Source organism: Mus musculus, chromosome 9 (genome assembly GCF_000001635.26).
Source record: "Mus musculus strain C57BL/6J chromosome 9, GRCm38.p6 C57BL/6J".
NCBI lineage: Eukaryota > Metazoa > Chordata > Mammalia > Rodentia > Muridae > Mus > Mus musculus.
Window position 1 is genome coordinate 18,553,859 of NC_000075.6, and position 21,017 is coordinate 18,574,875.

A 21,017-nucleotide genomic window follows, 5' to 3' on the forward strand; every position below is an offset into this window, starting at 1 on the left:
CCTTTGTTATCCAGTTAGGGCAGATCTTTCCACCACAATTCTACATAGAAACTCTTCTACAGACAAACCCATACATTTGTCTCCTAGGTGATTCTAAGACCAGTCAAATTGGCAATCAACATTAGCAATTATACCCAATTATGGAAGAAAGGAAACAACATGCACCCCTATTACTTTCATTTTAAAAAGGCAAAAATACTGAAGGAAATAGAGTGAAATTAATAACCTTTCTACATGTAAGTTTATCTTGTCAGGTATTTGCTCATAACATTGAAAACTTTAACTAATACATGAGGCAATGGTGATACTTAAGTGTGACCTCACTTAGTTTTCAAGAACTATTTATATGTTGCAGAGGATAGGAGAGGGCATAGTGTGGGAAGGGAGGGGAACCAAGGAGAATGTAAGGTAGAGAATAAAGGGAAGAGAAAATGGGAAGTGTGGAAGGAAAGGGAAAGTGAAGAGGAAAGGAAGAAGGAAGGGAGAGAAGGGAAAGGAAGGGGAGAGAAGGGAAGGGAAAGGGGAATGATTTTGATCAATTTTTCATGGTTATGCCTTAAAATGTCATACAGGGCATATCTCTTAGATTCTGTCCTTTCTTAGTTTTATGCTAATATGTAATATCTAAAGCTTAGGAAATTAGATACACTGATGCCTTCTTTTCTTCCTTGTATAAAAGAACAACCCAGGAGAGAATTTAATCCAGCATAAAGGTGAGAAGACCACAGGGTTTGAAACAAATGCTCCCTCTTGATTCTTCAAGAAAGACATTTGTGAAGTATTTGCCTAGAGTGTTATCTTGGCAGTGATGACTGGACTCGTGTCTTAGATTCAAAACACTCAAGATGTAGAATTATGTTGTCAAGGAGGAGTCTATTAGTATACAGATAGGGTTTTTGGATGAGAACCTGGATTGAATTTCAATGATCTCCCTAAAGAACTGGCGATTGGAAACCTTTGTAGTATGCAGGCGTTCCAGCAGGTCAGGATGCAAGATGCTCACCATTGATGAAAAGGCTGTCTTTATCCAAGGAGTAAGGACCCAACTTGGTGATTCCATGAGTCTGCCAGCTTAGGTCATAGAAAATTGGCTTGGCAGGCAGTCCCTGACTGTTGAAAACTCGGCGGTAAGTGCAAAGGACATCTACTTGGGTCTGGGCACCATTCTTCATTGACCTGAGTTGGGGAGGAAGAGGTGCATGTTGAGGACATTCAGACCTCCTGCTGTCTCTCCATCTGTGGTCACCATACACAACTTATAGCCTACAGTCTGATTTTATTGATGCCATTTGCTGTTTTCCCTACTCACTTACTTTCTCAAGTTGGGATCTGCACACCTGTGTTTACTTGTCTGAAAGCTTCATTCGTGGCATCCTTCCTCAGGTTACTTACAAAATTATCCCAATTTTGGTTTCACCTCTTTTTCTCTTCCCCTTCTTTTCTAACTCTTTAACTCTCCCTTTTGTCCTGGCCTTTCTCTTTCTATGATCCCTTTCCCTTTCTTCTGTTCTTTCTCCTCTTACTCTCCTGTTTTCTTATCTCATTCCCCTTTTCTCCTTTCTCCTTCTTTGCCCTCTTTTTCCTAATGCTTCACTCTCTTCTGCCTCCCCTCCTTTTCTTCTGTTCTTTCATCTTCCCCTCCCTACCATAGTCTCCTTCATTCTTTTCATTTTTTATTCTAATCTTTCTTTTCCTTGTTTTGCAGGAATTTCCTTGACGTTGAAACATTCTATTCTGGTAAGCTCATTATAGGCTCAAAGTAAAAACAGAAAATAAAGAATGCAGATGTATCAGAAATCCTTGAAAATATATCAAATTGGCCAGACTTCTCAGTCCATGAAATTTTACAAGCAATGAGGAATGCAGAAGGGAGGAGACTTCAGCCTGTTCTGCCACTTTCATATTTCACAAAGGGCTCCACTGTCAATGCTTTTATGAGTTACTATCCTTGTTGGGTTGGGCTTGTAATAATGTGACTGCTTTTGAGTTACACATAGTCCTAAAACAAACTCCTTAAATATACTACTATATATAACCCAATAAAGTAATTGGTTTACCAATTTGGACATTGATGAGAGTGACTTTGGTCTGTCATCATTTCCTTCTTTGGGGTGAGAATATGTTCGTTCATATATCCCCCCAAAATAGGATCATATTATATTCCACTCTTCTCATCTCTCTTTTCCCTTCTTCCTTCTTCTTTTTCCCATCTTCTTTTCCACCCTCTTTTTATTTTCGTTCCTCCTTCAATGTTTTAGGACTAAACAAGCAGGCTTTTCTGAACTTCACAAGTTGAAATTCATCTTTCTCCCATTATAGCACTAGTTACCCTTTAGGAAATCATGTATTATCTGTGCAAGTTTCTTTCAGGATGCAGCATGCATGAGGGCAGGAATAGGGCAATTTTGCATTTTCCTGCCACAGTGAAGTTCCAGAACTTGGCACATTTGCCTGACCTCATGCAAAACCCAAAGTCCTAGTCATCAGATAAGCAAAACATGGCATTTATATACAAGTGATATACTATTTGGCCCTAGAAAAGAATATAATTCTGACATATTACAACACAGATGAATTTAGACTTGAAGCACATTATTTTGAGGATAAAAAACCAGCCATGAAAGGTGCTTTATTTCATTTATAAAGAAGTCATAAGAAGCACAGGTATGAAAAGCAGAATGGTAGGTCGAAGGATCTAGAATTGGGGATGGAGAGTAATGTTTAAAGGGAGAGTTTCAATTTAGGAAGGTAAAGTTTCAGAAATGGAGCACAGCGATGATTACACAACAATATGGAGTTACTTAACACCAGCTCACTCTCTACCTAGAAATCACTGAAAAGGTACAATATATGTGGACAGTTTGTCTTCAAAGCTTGGTTTGGACCATTCGTTAAAAGTTTGGTCTTAGGCTGCTGTAATAAAGAGATATTGTGGAACTTTAGGAGATGGGACCTCACAATATCTTTAGGATATTGGCAGTGTGTCCTTAAAGGTTAACACTGGACTTTAACATTCATCCTATTTTGTTTCCTGGCTCTGACATTTTTTTTCTTTTCACACATACCTGCATGGCAGTATGCTTCTATTGCCAGAGGCTCAAAGCTGTAGATCTGTCCCATTTTGGATTAAAATGTCTAGAACCACTAACACCAACAAAACAACAAAAACAACACAACAAAAACAACAACAACAGATCCATCCATCCAAACAAAAGAAAACCCCAAATTTTCTTTTTATAAGTTAACTGTATCAAGTAGGTCATTAGAGTAATCTGAAGCTAATATAGACTGCAAATTTTATGTTAAATATATTTTACTGCTGTTAAAAAGGAACCAAAAGAGGAGAAAATGAGTTGGAGGGTAAAAAATGTTTGCTTCCTTCCTTCCTTCCTTCCTTCCTCCCTCCCTCCCTCCCTCCCTCCCTCCCTCCCTCCCTCCCTCCCTCCTTCCCTCCTTTCTTTCTTTCTTTCTTTCTTTCTTTCTTTCTTTCTTTCTTTCTTTCTTTCTTTCTTTCTTTCTTTCTTTCTTTCTTTCTTGTACTTATTTTATCGTACAGTACACCCTAACCACAGCTTTGTCTTACTCCACTCCTCCTGATGACCGCATCTTCCCCCTCACTAAGATCTACTGTTTAACCATTTCCTTTCAGAAAAGACCCTCCCAAGGATATCAACCAAATGTTGTATAACAAGATGCAATAGGACTTGGAACAAACCCTCATATCAAGGCTGGACAAGGCAACCTATTAGGAAGAAAATGAAGACCTGAGTTCTAATTCTTAAGTACCAACATAAAAAAATAGTGCAGTGTGACCACATGTTCTTATAATTCCAGCACTGGGACAGAAAATATCCAGGAACTCACTAGTCAGTCAGCTAGATAGTTTTAAAGTATTTGTTTTGCTTTGTTTTTTTTCAGACAGGGTTTCACTATATAGATAGGCTGTCCTAGAACTCACTATAGAGACCAGGTTGGCCTTGGACTTATGGATTTTTTTTTTTAAATTTTTATTTTACAACAATTTAATATCTTTATGATACTGGAATCAAAACTAGGGTCTTATATATTCTTGGTAAGTGATTCAAGCCAAGCCATCTTTCAAGTCAATATCTGATGGATTCTAGGCAGGTATTTTATTGCTAAGCCATGCTACAAGCCTATTCCTGGGGGATTATAGGTAAGTACCCTATTGCTATAAAACATTCAATTGCACAAAATCATTAAAAGACAAAGTAAAAAGGTAGACATCAATCCTAACCATGCCAGTCATCACAACTCCAAGAGCTTTCAAGCTGTATAACAAGTAGGAGAGGGAAGGTGCAAGTGGAAAACATGTCTTACCTTAGAGTGGCTACTCTACAGCCTGTGTATAGGGGGCCAAGACTGCTCCTCTGAAACAAAGGGCCGAGCTATAAGGAAAGAAGGGAGACAGAGTTGGTTACAGGTAGACATCTCCATTAGGAAGGGGATGGAAGGGACTAAGGGGAGTCAGTTAGCTCACCAGGTGCTGCATGAGTGTATCTGTGATATTGAATTTGGGGGAGCCAATCTGACTCATATCAGCTGAGTAGCGCAGGTTGTTAATGGTGAAGTTCACTGTGAACAGCTCCTCACTGAGTTCTCCAGCTGGGCAGATAGAGAGAAAGAGAGAAAGCTAAAGCTGACATGACCGTAGGTATTTGGGGATAGGGGAGAATTAATGTTCTTTATAGTGGGTAAGTCAGTATACTTACAGATGACTTGTTAATGGAGTCAACAATAGAGGCCAGAAAGGGTGCCCATGCTATGGAAAATCCTGATAGATCATTTCCATCCTCCCACCTTCTCCATAGGTGTTTTTGGTAAAAATATGAATGTTTGGCTTTGTGAAGGGAAAGGTTCACATTATCTGCTCAAGCTGGGTTAGTGACACCTAATATCTTTTTGTACCCCTGTCTCCTGTCCTTTACCATTTTTCTTCTATTTCTCTGTTCCTTTTCTACTTTCCTTCCTTCTCCCATTCTCCTTCTCTTTGCTATCCACCTGTTTCTCTCTTCCTCTCTCCCTGTCCTTCTTTGTTTCTTGCTGTTTCTCTCCTTTTTCCACTGTGTAACATCCCCTAATTTTCCTGTTCCTTTGTCCCCTCTATTTGTTACTTTATCCGTCCCCTAATGTACTGGCTAGTTTTGTGTCAACTTGACACAGCTGGAGTTACCACAGAGAAAGGAGCTTCAGATGAGGAAATGACTCCACGAGATCCAACTGTAAGGCATTTTCTCAATTAGTGATCAAGGGGGAAAGGCCCTTTGTGGGTGGGACCATCTCTGAGCTGGTAATCTTGGTTCTATAAGAGAGCAGGCTGAGCAAGCCAGTAAAGAACATCTCTCCATGGCCTCTGCATCAGCTCCTGCTCCCTGACCTGCTTGAGTTCCTGTCCTGACTTCTTTCAGTGATGAACAGCAATGTGGAAATGTAAGCTGAATAAACCCTTTCCTCCCCAACTTGCTTCTTGGTCATGATGTTTGTCCAGGAATAGAAACCCTGACTAAGACACCTAGTTTTTTACACCCCCTCTCTGTCTTCTTCCCTTCCACTTTTCCAGCTCTTCTCCTCTCCTCTCTCTCCCTTTTCCTCTCTCTCTCACCCTCTTTCCCTCTTGTTCTCTATGTTACCCTTCCTCCCAGCCCTCTTTCATCTCTCCCTGTCACTCTCCTTGCCTCTCTTTCTTCTCCTTTCTTTCTCCTCCTTATAGATTCATTGGTTGAGTAGCAGATAAAGAGAGAAGCTTCAAGCCTGGAAAAAAGCAGTCAGCAAAGCTCTTTCTAGACCTAACCATGGGACACTGTTAGACTGACAGGATCTGAAAAGGGAATATTTTATGACTCTTAAGTCTTTAAGACTATCCTGTCTTTATTATTCTAAGTAGCATGCATTGTGTATGTATGTAAGGTTCTTCGATACCCTCCTCTATTCAACAATGAACAGAGCAGAGTCTTCCAATTTTTTGACAAGGGAAGTGAAATATAGTAGATGACTATAAAATTCTATCAATGACTGTACAAAGCTCTTTATAAAAAAATGAGGGTTTCCTGAAAGTGGAGGCAAAGCCTGGGCAATGACAGCCAGAAATACTCACTGGTGGTATTTGGTGCTGCAGCTCCAAAACTATTACCTGTAAAGAAAAAAAAATATTAAAAACTTAAGGACAAATATCAAAGATTCTGGGTAAAAGAGAATGTAGAGTCTATGGCGTAAAAGCAGAGGGAAAGAGAGTGAAAAGGAATATTTATGGAAGAGATGACTAACAGGGTAATGAAAACAAAGGTGGGTAGAGCTGGCCATTGTGGCTGTGAAGGTTTTATACTTGTTCTTAGCCAATAAACTGGGAAATGGTTTTGAAAAGTGGAACTGTGTGATGCTGATGGAGCTCATATCTCTATTTATGCAAGGCAAGCACTCTACTATATCACCCATGGTGGTTTTGAATCACCACAATAAAAACAGAATCAGAATCCAGACACAAAAGGAAGGAGAATTGGGGAAAAGATCATTCTAGAAAGAGGGATGAATTGGTAAGTACTTGAGCAAAACTTAAGACTCCAAACAGAAAAAAGATCATTGCTTAAGCATGGGCTCTCACCATTTATGTAGAGACTGTTCTGGTCCAGGGTGTAGGGGCCCAGATGGGTGATTCCATGGGTCCCATGGCTCAACTCCCAAAATAGTTGATCTTGGTTTACTCCAGGACTCATGGAGTAAGAGTGGAAGTTACAGATGACATCAACTTCTGTGGCTGCTCTATGATCGTCAGACCTGTCAGAAAAACATTTGAGATCGGAATAATGAGGTTTTAAGCAATTGGGGAATTGAAAGCAGAAACACACAGGAGAATGCTGAGGATTGTGAAGGAGATAGTTATAAAGTTTGAAAGTGGGTCTCCATTTGTCATCTGAGCTTTTGGATACCGAGGTCAGAAATAATCCCCCCCCCCTATCAGTATGGGACACACACACACACAACACTCACTGTGTGAGTGAGATCAAACAAGAAACATGGCATATATGGACAGCTTCCAGGAGTCAGCTCTTTCACATTGATGATTAAGGGTCTCCCTTGTTCTGCTTCTGTTGCACTCCATACTGTAGGCCAGATGGCTGGCAAGCTTTGGGGACTATTCCTGGGTGCCTGCCTCCCACCTCATTGTAGGAGTGGCCAGATTACTGTTGTATACCACCACATGTGGCATTTTAGGTTAGTTCTGAGAATCAAACTCAGGTCATCAAACTTACACAGAAAATGCTTTTACCCACGAAAGCCATCTTACTAGCCCTACATTCTGCATTGCTTTTTATTTCCCTTTTTATTGTTTTGAGATAAGGCCATTCATTAGAATCCTAGGCTTGCCATTTAGGTTAAGCTAAAGCACTATGCTCCAATGATCTGCTTATCTCTTCCAGGAGTCAGTTCAATCACATTGTTGAATCAGGGCCTTTCTTGTTTGCCAGATTAGAAGTGAGTTACAAATGTTTGCCACCATAATCAGCATTTTATATGGTTTCCTGAGGGTGACTTCAGTTTTTCATGCTTTTATGAGAAGCATTATACCAAATGACCTATGGACATAAAACCATGCCAGGAAGTTCGGTAAGGTAGAGCAGGTTGAGACCTGGAGACTCAGTGGACAAACATCTGGAGGCTTAGGTGACTCCCAGCTCCCTGCCATACTCCTGACTTGGAACACATGCCATGCTTCTCACATAAAATAGACATGACCTGTGGTCACATAGGCTCAGGACAGAGATCTCCATGTTATTGCGGTACCTATTGCCCTGGAGGGCATAGCCAATAAGCTTTCCTTCCCAGACATTCTTCCCTGCAAAAGTACTTACTCTCAGGTCCATCCTGAGAAGAGGCATATGGTTTTACACATCCACTTTCCACCATGATAATAAATTGTTTTGAACCACAGACTGTCTCTTTTCTTTGGGATCACCTGTGTGGAGCTATGGAGAAGGCCTTTGTCTACAGAGTCACTGTCTAATCTCCCATAGGAGGCCTTTCTGCACTCCTGGCTACAACCACCATCAAGCCTGTTCCCACCAAGCCAAGGACGGTGCTTGTGGTACTAGATGGAGCTCCCCTTCCCCCTGGTCCCAGGCTAGATCCAACCCACAGGCCCCCACTTTGTTTTCAGCTCTTCTGTGACTCCCAGTGGTTCCTGGATGTCCCAGAGCCTGAGAATCCCATAGCCCCAGCCTTGTGCAGACCTGAGCCAGCTCTGGCTTTCCCATGTCTGAGACTGTGCTCTACATCCCTGGATCGTGGTGTCTGATTGCTTCTCTACAGCCCATATTCACCCTGGAGAGTGGGGTAAGCACAGTCAAACTCTTCTTTTTCTGCTTGCCCTGTGGCAGAGAGAACATAGGACCCACAAACTTAAAATGGCCCATCTTCCTAACCTTCCATAAAATATTTTACTTTTACTGTATACAGAATATTCAATTCTTCTAAGAGAACCCTCATTTTATAGAGAATATCACTTGAATTTTCTACAGTTAACAATTTCTATTAGTAAGTTACTAACTAACTGTTCAACCTAAACTCTATCTGGGCAGGAAGGAAGTGTCAGTGTCTGGGTGGATGATAAAAAGTGATGTTAGAAGTGCATGATCTCTGGTGCCTGTTTTATAACAGCTCACTCTACGTTGGGGTCTCACCTGAGTGAAGCCAATCTGCATCCAGAGTAGAGTGGGGCAATACTGGTCTTATTGAGCAGGGTATCAAGCTGATGGAAAAACAAACAAACAAACAGACAGACAGACAGACAGACAGACAGACAGACAGACAGACAGACAAAAAAACAAAACAGGATTAACAGAAAATATGAATGGGGCCTAGCAATGGAGTTGTAAGGTAGAGTTGCTGAGGTTCTTGGGAGGGCTCACCCAATAATGTAAGGTCCACTTAGTAGAGTTGAACTTCAAGGAACCTGGATGCCCCATCTCCTCTGTATAATGCAAGTTGGTTATGGTGAAGTTGAGAGTAATGGATACCATGACAGTACCGTTGCCTGTAACAGAGGGGAGAAGAGAGATGTCCAGATTTAGAACTGGCAATGAACAAGGATGCTTCTAATTAATTCTATGTGACATTGTTAGAATAATAGTATTTGTAGCAGGAGACACTGTAGACCTAATAAAACATTAAAATTGTTACTGTTCTTCATTCATCAAGGGATGATTAGTATGTGAAATGGTTTGTGGCAAACTCTTTAGGTCCGAAGATGAATAGGATACCATCTCCTAATGTTGGAGCCAGGGAAGTTATCAAGATATTACACTTCAGTAGAAACTAGTAGAAAGGCAGGCAGGAGAATCACAAGAGTGACACAACCAATGACTGAATAAAGCTCTTTGGAGAAATCATTATTTCATCTATGATGAAATGCATGGCTAAGAGTTGCTGAAGCTAAGCAATAGGCAGAACACTCCCAGTAGATTGGGTAAATGCATGAAGGAAGAGAGCACGGTGCATTAAAAATAATTAAAAATTATTTCACTATGGCCAGAGGGAAGTGCAGATGTAAGAAAGACAGGACCTTAGATGTTACTTATACAACAAATAGAAGCACTCAAATGTTATTTGTAAAGGAATTCTATAGTTGCATATGTATCATAAAGAATGTTATAGCTGCTATGTAGAAGACATTAAGCAGAGATAATAAAGGCACTCTGTCGAACAAAAATATCCTGGTCTCAATAAAGTCTAAATTTATATTTTATATATATATATATATATATATATATATATATATATATAGAGAGAGAGAGAGAGAGAGAGAGAGAGAGAGAGAGAGAAGGGTTAAGGGGTGCCAAAGAATAAGCGATGATATCTGGTAACTATTTATGTGGGAGATGAATGAGAGAATTAGAGGGCGAATGAAAGTTGAAACCCTATCTCTCTCTTTGGTAACAATGAGATGTATGATTAGATTTGCAGGACAATTATATCTTCAGGATGAATGATTGTGATGGTTACTGTGATGCATTACCTAGGAAATGCACTTCTTAAAATATCGGTGGAAAATTATCATAATTATGTCAACTAATGTGGGAAAACAGATTTTAAGTATGAACAGGACCATTCTATGGGCAGGGCTTTCTGTACTATGTACAATAGAGAAAGGACACTGAGTACTAGTGTATATTTATGTTTCTGTTTTCCATTTCTGAATGTGATATAACCAAATATTTGATGATTGTACCTTTAACTGAGATAAAATAAGCCCTTTCTTTCTTTAGTTGCTTTGGTCATACTATTTTATCACGTAACATAAAATATAACTAAGTCAGAGAGTGGTCCAAGAGACCTGAGTGATATCTAGGATGTATGTAGGCCAACCTTAAGAACTCTTATGTGATAGTGACTGGAATCACAATTTGGTCCCTAAGTAACTAGATTGAAAAACAGAAAGCAATGTCTTCATTGGAAAGATGGATGAGCATTGAGAGAAGAAATAGTTCATTTACTTTCTTGGTACCAATAAGAATCTGCATTGCTGCCTACCTGTGGAATTGTTTGTAGAGTATGGAACCAGAGAGGAAGCTGGGAAGGAGGTAATAACCACAGGTACCAAAACAAAAACAAAACAAAGCAAAAGAAAACAACAAAATTAGGAATGAAATACAAATGTGATACATCTTTAATAAGTGCCAGCAGCCTGAGCGACTATATCCAAGAATCTGTGTTTTGCTTTGTGACATCTATTGTTTGAAATTTAGCATCATCCTTGGCTTGTATGCTTTGTGGAAGGATGGATGATTCTTACCACCTCCACTCACTCTACATTTCTATGAACCATTTTAAACTTCTGTCCATTTAAAGTGGATAATAGAAGAACATGTTGGTTCATCCATCATCTCATATGTCTTAGGAGAATGGAGGCAACCAGTGACATGTAGGAGTCTGCAATACTCACTATTATGGAAGATACTTGAGGCTGAATATGTGTAATCTGTAGAAACATTCAAGAGAAAGAGTGTCAACAAGAGGCAACTGTTGGCATGAATCAAGCTCTCTGCTACCCAATATCTTAAAATACTAGATTAAAGTTTCTAAGTTTGTCTTCCAAAAGATGTTATCTCCCATTCTACTTAGCTTTTGTTTGAAGCATATGTTGGGTCTAAAAAGTGTAAACTATTTTAGCCTTCTAGTCATTTGAACTTTGCTTAAAAATTCATTGATTTGATGCAAATATGAACAACAAAAATAAAATGGTAAGAACTTAAAAAGTTAACTTTGCCATTGGAGAGATGCTTTACTCAAGACTGGACTGCCTACAGTTATGCTTTATTAAAAGGAAGTGAGGAACCTTGGGAGATTATTCAGTTACTAAACTACATGTCTAGAATTCAGAGTTCCAGAACCCATATAAAAAAGCCAGGTGGGCACACAAGATGTACCGGCCCATCTCTAATCTTAGCATGGTGGACACAAAGATAGAGAATCCCTATAGTAAGCTGGATAACCAGATTGACCAAAACAACAAAGTCAAGGTTCAGCAAGAGACTTCTGCCCCAATATATAAGATGGAGAGAACTCAGATAAGGCACTTGATATTAGCTTCAGGCCTCCATGTGCATGTGCGAACAGATACACATGCAATATCACATATACATATTCCTAATGAAATGAATACCACACATGTGCATATGGAAAAGAAACAGAAGGCCAAGTTTCCATCTGCAATGGATCAAGTGCACTTTCTACATTCAGAGGAAAAGAGGCTTCATTAACTCCACTATTCATTTGCATCTGTGAAGGTTCTATGCCCTAGTATAGGGGAATACCAGGGCCACAAAGTGGGAGTGGGTGGGCTGGGGATCAGAGGCAGGGGTATTTTTTGGAGGGGAAACTAGGAAAGGGAGTAACATTTGAAATGTAAGTAAAGAAAATCTCTAATTTTTAAAAAAGGAAAATAACAAAACAAAACAACAACAACAACAAAACCTCTATTATTAAGCCTGGCTGAAAGATTGAGTCATATGCAGAGATTTTGCCTCAAAGCTCACCCAGGCAGGAAGAAGAAACTCACATTCAAATATGACCCTTTACATTGAAGTAGAAGCTTCTAGCATAACAATTAGGGATAAAGCATTCTATATGGTTGCTGAAAACTCCATTTTTCTGTATTTTCCCAGAGAGGAGGTGCCTATATCTGGGGCAGTAGCAGGGAATAGATCTCTGCTCATTTAAGGCTGAATGTAAGGTTGGGATAAGATATGAGGAAAGTGGGTTCACAGACTCTTTTATTTCTAAGTTCTGGGTTGTTTGTGGTAGAAATTCCCAACATTTCAGATATCCTAAACCTCATTATACTAGCTACTGGGAGTGGCAACTAAGATACAGTGGGCATAAGCTGCACAGTTGGAAGAATAAAAGTAGGGGGATTAGATAGAAAATAGATAAGAAGTACACGTGGGTTGCTAAGCTGCAGTAAAGGTGAGCAGTTTGAGATGCTCAATCTTGACTGCCAGTTTCATGGGATTTGCAACAACCTATGCATGTTTGTGAAGGCAGATCCAGTGGTGTTTAGCAGAGCAGGAAAGGCTCTCCCTGAGTATGGATAGTATCATTTATGGTTTTACACTCTGAAGTGTATGAAAAGAAGAACATAAATTGAACAACAACCTTCTTGTTTCTCTGCCCATACCTTTTGTGCCTCAAAGGACTATATATATTTCTAAATCCTGAGCCAGAATTAACCTTCTCTTTCAAGTTATATTTGTTAAGAGCTTTGTTAAACCAACAACAACAACAACAAAAAAAAAAAAGACTAATACTTATCTCCTCACCATTAACATAGAGACTGTCCTGATCCAGAGTGTAGGGGCCCAGTTTAGTGACACCATGGGTCAAGTTGCTCAGCTCCAGGTAGAGTTGCTCTGTGGCCAGCCCAGGACCCATGTGGTCAGCGTAATAGGAACAAACTGTGTCTACTTCAGTGGCTTTTCCATCCTTCCTGGAACTGGGGAGAGAGTATATCAACAATCCTAAATGCTCTTCAGAATTATGAATGATACAGGAAGTGAGTACTCAGTGGCACCAAAAATCTCCTCTCTCACACTCAGGAACGAAATCCAGAGGGCCCTGACGACTTCAGTTCTTAGGAAAAGAAGTCAGTAGTATAGGCTGGAAAGTCACTAGAAGATGTCTCAACCCTGAAATACTGATAAATAGAACTAGGGAGAGAGCTCAATTGATATAATGCTTATAAGGTGCTGAGTTTAATCTCTGGAACCTGTTTTTAATTAATTAATTTAATTAATTGCTTTTTTTTTAAGCTAGGAAGGTGGGATGCACTCATAATCCCAACACCAAGAAAGTGTACATAGGAAGATTCTAGATCTCATTGTTCAGGTATCCTTGCTAGCCTGATCTACTTAGTAAGTTCCAGGCTTATATAAGTCCTTATCTCAAAAAGAACTTTTGAAATTAAAAATAGGTGCAAGGTCTTGATGAAAACAGTAAGAATGTCCTTTGGTACATGCATGCACACATGCATTACTGTGTTTTTGCACACATGAGCACATTTATTGAAGGCAAAATATCCATGTACATAAAATAATTTTAAAAAGTAAAAGTATTTAGGTTGGAAATTTTGCCCTTCAAAAACATTTCTCCCTGTATAACTTAGTCTGAGAAGAACTGATGAGTGGGACAAACCCTGCATCCTCAGAACATATAAACAGGAGATTCAGCTCATATTTAAAATATGGTGTCTGGGTATAAAATGAAGCAGGTGTTTATATGTGTTTGTATTTGTTGTTTTAATATTTCATTTTATTTATTATAATTTTAAATTTAACTAAATTATTATGATTCAGTGTGCGTGCTTGTGTGTGTGTATGTTTGTGTGTGTGTGTGTGTGTGTGTGTGTGTGTGTGTGTGTGTGTGTGTGTACATACATGTCTAGGTAACCACTGAGATGAGAGGTGGGTGTTAGATTCTCTGGAACTATCACAGGTAGTTGTGAACTACCTGACATTGATACTGGGAACTAAACTTAGGTCCTCTAGAAGAGTGCTTTTAACGGACCAACCACGTTTAATATTTTAGAATTAGTTAATACAGATTCAATATTATTATGAAATTATCTAATGAACTGTGTTTTAAAGGTTCTCCGCCACCCATCACCATTCTCTTATACTCCAATCATTCCTTGTATTGTCCATGTGAGTTGCTTTTTCTCCTTTATGCCTCAATATCCTTTTGTCCATCTCTGCCAAGCTTTCCTTCATAATAATAATATTTATTATTGTTATCCTCTCTTTGTCTCCTTTTTACATTTTTAGGTTCATCTACACTTAGATTTTTTTAACATGAATGCATAAATGCATTATAGAATAGGGTCCATATATTTTATGAAAGTGTTGCTTTTCTGAATTTGGGTTGCATTGTTTGATATTTTCTTTTTTGCTGTATATTTTCTTTATTTATATTTCAAGTGTTATCCCCTTTCCTGGTCCCCCCCCCCGAAACTTCCTATCCTGTCCTCCCTCCCCCTGCTCCCTCCCCAACCACCCACTCCTGCTTCCCCTCCATTCCCTGACAATAGGACATCAAGCCTTCATAAAACCAAGGCCATCCTCTGCTACATATGCAGCTGGATCCATGGGTCCCTCCATGTGTACTCTTTGGGAGCTGGGAGGGGGGGGTGTCTCATTGGTTGATATTGTTGTTTTTCCTATGAGGTTACAAACACTTTCAGGTCCTTCAGTTCTTTCTCTAACTCCTCCTTTGGGGACCCTGTGCTCAGTCCAATAGTTGGCTGCAAGTATCCACATTGGTATTCTTTTTTATTTCCTTTTTTTATGTTCTTGAGATAGTGTCACTCATTAGAACCTAAGGCTTTCCATTTAGGTTAGGCTGAAGCACTATGCTCCAGTGATCTGCTTATCTCTTCCAAGAGTCAGTTCAATCATATTCTTGAATCAGGGTCTCTCTTGCTTGCCAGATTGCAAGTGGGTTACAAAAATGTTCAACATCCTTAATCATCAGGGAAATGCAAATCAAAACAACCCTGAGATTCCACCTCACACCAGTCAGAATGGCTAAGATCAAAAATTCAGGTGACAGAAGATGCTGGCAAGGATGTGGAGAAAGAGGAACACTCCTCCATTGTTGGTGGGATTTCAAGCTGGTACAACCACTCTGGAAATCAGTATGGTGGTTCCTCAGAAAATTGGACATAGTACTACCAGAAGATCCAGCATTTCTTCACCTGGGCATATACCCAGAAGATGTTCCAACTGGTAAGAAAGACACATGCTCCACTATGTTCAAAGCAGCCTTATTTATAATAGCCAGAAGCTGGAAAGAACCCAGATGTCCCTCAACAGAGGAATAAATACATAAAATGTGGTACATTTACACAATGGAGTACTACTCAGCAATTAAAAACAATGTATTCATGAAATTCTTAGGCAAATAGATACATCTGGAAGATATCATCCTGAGTGAGGTAACCCAATTGCAAAAGAACACGCATTGTATGCACTCACTGATAGCAGATATTAGCCCAGAAACTTAGACTACCCAAGATACAATTTGCAAAACACATGAAACTCAAGAAGAAGGAAGACCAAAATGTGGATACTTCACTCATTCTTAGAATGGGGAACAAAATACCCATGGAAGGAGTTACAGAGACAAAGTTCGGAGCTGAAACAGAAGAAAGGACCATCCAGAGACTGCCCAACCCGGGGATCCATCCTATATACAACTAGCAATCCCAGACATTATTGCATATGCCAGCAAGATTTTGCTGACAGGACCCTGATATAGCTTCTCTTGTGAGGCTATGCTAGTGCCTGGCAAATACAGAAGTGGATGCTCACAGTCAGCTATTGGATAGAACACTGGTCCCTTAAAAAAGGAGCTAGAGAAAGTACCCAAGGAGCTAAAGGGGTTGGCAATCCTATAGGAGGATCAACAATATGAACTAACCAGTACCTCTCAGAACTGTGTCTCTAGTTGCATATATAGCAGAGGATGTCCTAGTCGGCAATCAATGGGAGGGAAGGCCCTTGGTCTTTCGAAGATCATATGCCCCAGTACAGGGGAATGCCAGGGCCAGGAAGCAGAAGTAGGTGGGTTGGGGAGCAGGGTGGGGGGGAGGGTATAAGGGACTTTCAAGATAGCATTTGAAATGTAAATGAGGAAAATATCTAATAAAGAAAATGAAAAAAAGTGGGTTACAAATGCTTTCCACCATACTCAGAATTTTATGTGGTTTCCTGAGGTTGGCTTTAGTTTTTTCATGCTTCCATGAGAAGCATTATACCAAATGGCCTGTGGGATGTAAAATGATGACAGGAAGTTTGGTACGGTATTGATATTTTATAGAAAAATATAAATTTCCAGCAATTTCCATAATTTTATTTTTCTTTATATGTGAATAAAATCCATATATATGTATATGTGTATATATATATGTATATGTGTGCATATGTATATGTGTGTATTTTTATATATATGTATAAAATTTCATCTGTTGAACATATGGACTGGTTCCACATTCTTGCTATAATAAATAGAGCATCAATAAAATGGATGTTCAAGTGAGATGTGCATTTTTTTTTTAGAAGTAGAATTGAGAATCTGAGATAATGGCTTTATTTGTAAAAGAAAAGAAGAATAGAATCTGGAATGTTTGCCTAAAGTTGGTGTCTTATTCTACTGGTAGGCTTGGCAGGGATTTGGGACAGTTATAAGGGAAAGTGGTAGTATCAAGAGATTCATTTTCTTGACACCCCTGATTCCTTAATAGCCATTTGTAACGAAGGCATTGGGGGTTGGGGGAGAACAGGTAGGAAGTAGCTCACACTGGTGGGCCTGAAATCACAGTAGCTGCCCAGGGTTAACATTTTAAGGACTTACCTGAGCGAAGTCAGTCTGCAGCCAGTGTACAAAGGGCCTATACTGGTGTTCTTAAACAAGGATCCAAGCTGTAGAAAAGAAAATAGAAGGTGAAGCAATGGCACAGGGATACCAAAGGCAACTTTTGCCCTTTGGTGAACTGCTCTTCTGTTGGTGATGCACAGTGTTGGTAGGCATAAGTAGAACACACTTGGGATGAACCAGCTGGATAGGTAGGGCTGAAGTTAAGAGGTTATGGGTAAGAGTGATAGGGCTGGAGAGAGTGTGGGTATGGAGACAGGTGGATGGGCCTGGAGTATGCTATCATGGCTGAAGAACAGTAGAGGTGCCTGAAGAGGAATTCTAGAGATGGCCAGAATGAGGTAGGCAGAGCTGAAGATGGATAAGTGGAGTCAGAGGAGGTAAGGTTGAGATTAGATAGGATGGAGAATGGCATGCTAGTCAGAGATGTTTGGTTCACTAGCTTGGTAGGTTGGATGTTTACAAGGAAATTAGAGAGAGATACATGGGACCAGACAGCAGATAGTTCTTGAGGGAAGTGTGTGGAGATAGAGTTTGGTTGAGTGGCTGTGGAAGGGTGCTGGAGAAAGATAAATGTGATAGAGAGGATTTAGGGATGAAGTGAAGCAGACAAAGCAGGAGTAAAATAAATGGTACTTGCCAGGCCTTGCAGGATCTTTTCTATGGTGTTAAATTTCTTGGATCCTGGGGGCTGCATGTTCTCCGTGTACAGTAGATTGGTGATAGTGAAGTTGAAGGTAAATATCTCCAAGGGTGATTCTATAGTGGTAGGGGGACAAGGAGAAGATGAACTTTTTTTCATGCCTGGTGATCAATTTAGGGCAGGTAGAGCCTGAGGCCATAGTCCTGAGTTTGTCAACATCTCACTGGAGAATACAGTATTAAGTACCCTTGTCTCACTAATTGAAAGCAACAGTGTTAAACCATCCTACATTTCAGGTCAGGAAGGAAAACTATGGGAAATAGTTCAGCACGCAAGACTGTTCTGCAAGCAGGAGGACCTGAATTCTGTACCCCAGTATACATGAAATATCTGGATGTGGTGGCACTGGGAAGTGTCTGGTAGTACTGGTACTGGGAAGATAGAGACAGTTGGATGACTGGAGCTTGCAAGCTAGCTAGCCTAGCTAAATATGCGAGCTCTAATTTAATGAAAGATCCTGTCTTAAAAAAAATATGGTGAAGAATAATAGAGGAAGACATACCAGGTCAACCATTGGCCTATACAACCATGTAAATATATGCAATTGAACCCATATGGACACATGGCACATACATACAACTCAACAACCCTCCTACACACACAGACACAAGGAAAAATGAGAAGTTATAGAGATTAAAAGGGGATATCTTCAGCCAAGAGTCTCATTTATATTTCTATTAAATTGCTCACCAATTTTTCTACACATTGACCCAACTATAATTTAATATTGTTTCTCTGCTGCAAAAGAAATATGGCAGAATGGACCCAACTGCATTGATCTGTGATTTCAAGGACTTCCTAGCCTGAGCACCTGACTCCTTCCTTTTATTTAAAACTGGTCAGGGACCCATTCTTCTTCTAAACTGTAATGTGATAAATTTTTTAATACTCACTGCTGGGGCTGGTTACTGCAGTCTGGTGTGTGTAACCTACAGTGAAAAATCATATAAAAGAGAGTAAGGAGGCTTGAATATATATGGAGAAAAAAGAATATGCTTAGAGTGAGACAGTTTGGGATTTGTTACAGAAAAGTTCATATGACCACAACTTACCATTGACATAGAGACTATTCTGGTCAAGGCTATAGGGACCCAGTTGAGTAATGTTGTGGGTGAGTTGTTCAAGTTCCAAGTATAATTGCTCTCTGTCCAGACCAGTTCCTGTGGTGTTTGGGTGGTAAGTACAGACCATGTCTACTCTGGTAGCCTCTCCATCCTTCTTTGGCCTAGGAAGATCAGATAGAGAAGATAGCAATAAATAGGCTGATTAGTGATTTGTTAATTTGATTTTTATTTGCCTGATTATTTTCCAAATAAAGAGAGAAATAAGGTATGATGGTTTATAAATGCTCAACCCAGGGAGTGGCAGGATTAAAAGGTGTGGCCCAAATAAATGTTTTTATAAGTCCTTTGGTCAAGGTGTTTGTCCACAGCAGTAAAACCCTAACTAAGATATAAGGTATAGACTTGGATGGGTAGGGAGCTGAGGAGGAGATGGGAAAATATCAGGGAGGAGAAACTATGATCAGAATGTATTATATGAATTTTCAATAGAAGCAAAAGTCAGATAAAAGGAATCTGCTAATAGTTTTAAATACTATATAATGACATTTACATTTATGAGTTCTAAAATTATGTTTTTTTGTATTAAACTTTATAGCATTTTAAAAAATAGAGGTCAAAAAAGACATGAGATCTAAGTAGAAAATATTTTTTTTCTAGCTGCACTGTTTGGTAACTGTCAGTGATAGAAACGTTTTTAACTTCTTTGAACTTTGATATTTCCATTGGTGCAATGGAGATTATAATTATTACATTGGAAACACTCAGAAAATTATATGAGGGAAACACTGAACTCTATGATTCTAAAACACATGGCAGTTGCATCTTCCCCAAAGTATATTTGTTGATGTGAAGGGATATTTTTGGTTATCATGGCTTTAGGTTGAGAAGATGGAGTAATTAATATATGTATCTAGGGAGATTTTTGAGATACACATTAAGGTTAATATTGTCAACTTAACATATACTCAAACTATTCATACACAGACCTCTGGGCATGTATGGGGTTATATTAGGTTTATTGGGGTAAGAAGTGCCACCCTGAATGTGTTTTACACCTTCTAGGCAACCCATATATAAGAAAGTCTTTCTAATTTGCCAGCAACTTTATTGTCCTTTTGAAGCTCCTATCAGCATTACGTCTTCCATCCTTCTTTGTTATTAGAACCCAGCTCCTTCAGCTTTCAACCATAGACTGGAGACCAATACCTTTCCAATTATCTTCGCAGCCTTCAGTACATGGTTGAGGCGTTTACTATTGTAAACTGTACAGTTACTGGGCACTTCGCCCCTCTAGAGTGCCATTGTTAGTTTACTCAGCTTGAACCTTATAAATCAACCTAATAAATCCCTTTGAAATATGCATCACCCAATAGGTTCTTCTCCCCTGGCGAAACTTGACTAATACAATCCTGTTAAATATCCTACTATATCTAGAACAGCCACCCATAATAATGCCAATATGGCAATCTCTCTGTCCTGCACCCTAGTGTCTAGCAAAAATTAACTCCTTGTTGTGTGTGAACTATTGGGGATGGTTCGATGTTCCTCAGACTATATTTAAAGGCTGTAGAGCATCTCTCTCTCTTTTTTTTTTTTACTCTTTTTTTTTTAATTAGGTATTTTCTTCTTTTACATTTCAAATGCTAAAAGTCCCAAAAGGCCTCCAAACCCTCCCCTCCACCCCCCTACCCACCCACTCCCACTTCTTGGCCCTGGCGTTCTCCTGTACTGAGGCATATAAAGTTTGCAAGACCATCCAATGATAGCTGACTAGGCCATCTTCTGCTACATATTCAGCTAGAGACACGAGCTCTGGGGGTACTGGTTAGTTCATATGGTTGTTCCACTTATAGGGTTGCAGACCCCTTTAGCTCCTTGGGTACTTTCTCTAGCTCCTCCATTGGGGGCCCTGTGTTCCATCCAATAGCTGACTGTGAGCATCCACTTCTGTGTTTGCCAGCTGAGCATCTCTTATAAAGGATAGGGCATATCCCTTATTTTATTTGTAATTTCCAGGTTTTTTTCCATGTTATTTCTAAGAAGTACTGTGTGAGGACCATCTGTCTGTGACATCTGTTACTCCACTGATCATCGAGATTGATTTGGATGATTCGATTGGCTTAGTAGGTTTCTACTTTCTCTCTTACCACCAAAATGCATTCCTTGCAAAGCTGTATGGTTAGTTGAAGTGGATGACTTTCTAGACTAGAGGAAGACTGGTCTTCAATTAAGGGTATAGGAGCAGTTGTGATTCCTTGGAAAGAATATCCAAAGAAGTTATCATGAAATACTGTTCAATATTAAATCTT

The 21,017-nt window shown here is 39.6% G+C and overlaps 1 protein-coding gene across 3 annotated transcripts in view; it reads right to left on the reverse strand.

Annotated features, from left to right (window-relative positions):
• Positions 1-21,017, reverse strand: part of Muc16 (mucin 16) — a 179,377-nt gene that overhangs the window by 58,414 nt on the left and 99,946 nt on the right. For all 3 annotated transcript variants that reach the window (XM_011242634.1, XM_011242636.1, NM_001378248.1), the window contains 14 exons: positions 18,697-18,869; positions 18,538-18,573; positions 17,582-17,700; positions 16,921-16,988; positions 12,834-13,006; positions 10,958-10,993; positions 10,546-10,584; positions 8,925-9,049; positions 8,697-8,764; positions 6,620-6,792; positions 6,116-6,151; positions 4,502-4,626; positions 4,342-4,409; positions 1,004-1,176 (listed from right to left, as the gene is read on the reverse strand). In XM_011242634.1, the coding sequence (XP_011240936.1) occupies positions 1,004-1,176; positions 4,342-4,409; positions 4,502-4,626; positions 6,116-6,151; positions 6,620-6,792; positions 8,697-8,764; positions 8,925-9,049; positions 10,546-10,584; positions 10,958-10,993; positions 12,834-13,006; positions 16,921-16,988; positions 17,582-17,700; positions 18,538-18,573; positions 18,697-18,869 (1,412 nt within the window). The remainder of the gene's footprint in view (positions 1-1,003; positions 1,177-4,341; positions 4,410-4,501; positions 4,627-6,115; positions 6,152-6,619; positions 6,793-8,696; positions 8,765-8,924; positions 9,050-10,545; positions 10,585-10,957; positions 10,994-12,833; positions 13,007-16,920; positions 16,989-17,581; positions 17,701-18,537; positions 18,574-18,696; positions 18,870-21,017) is intronic.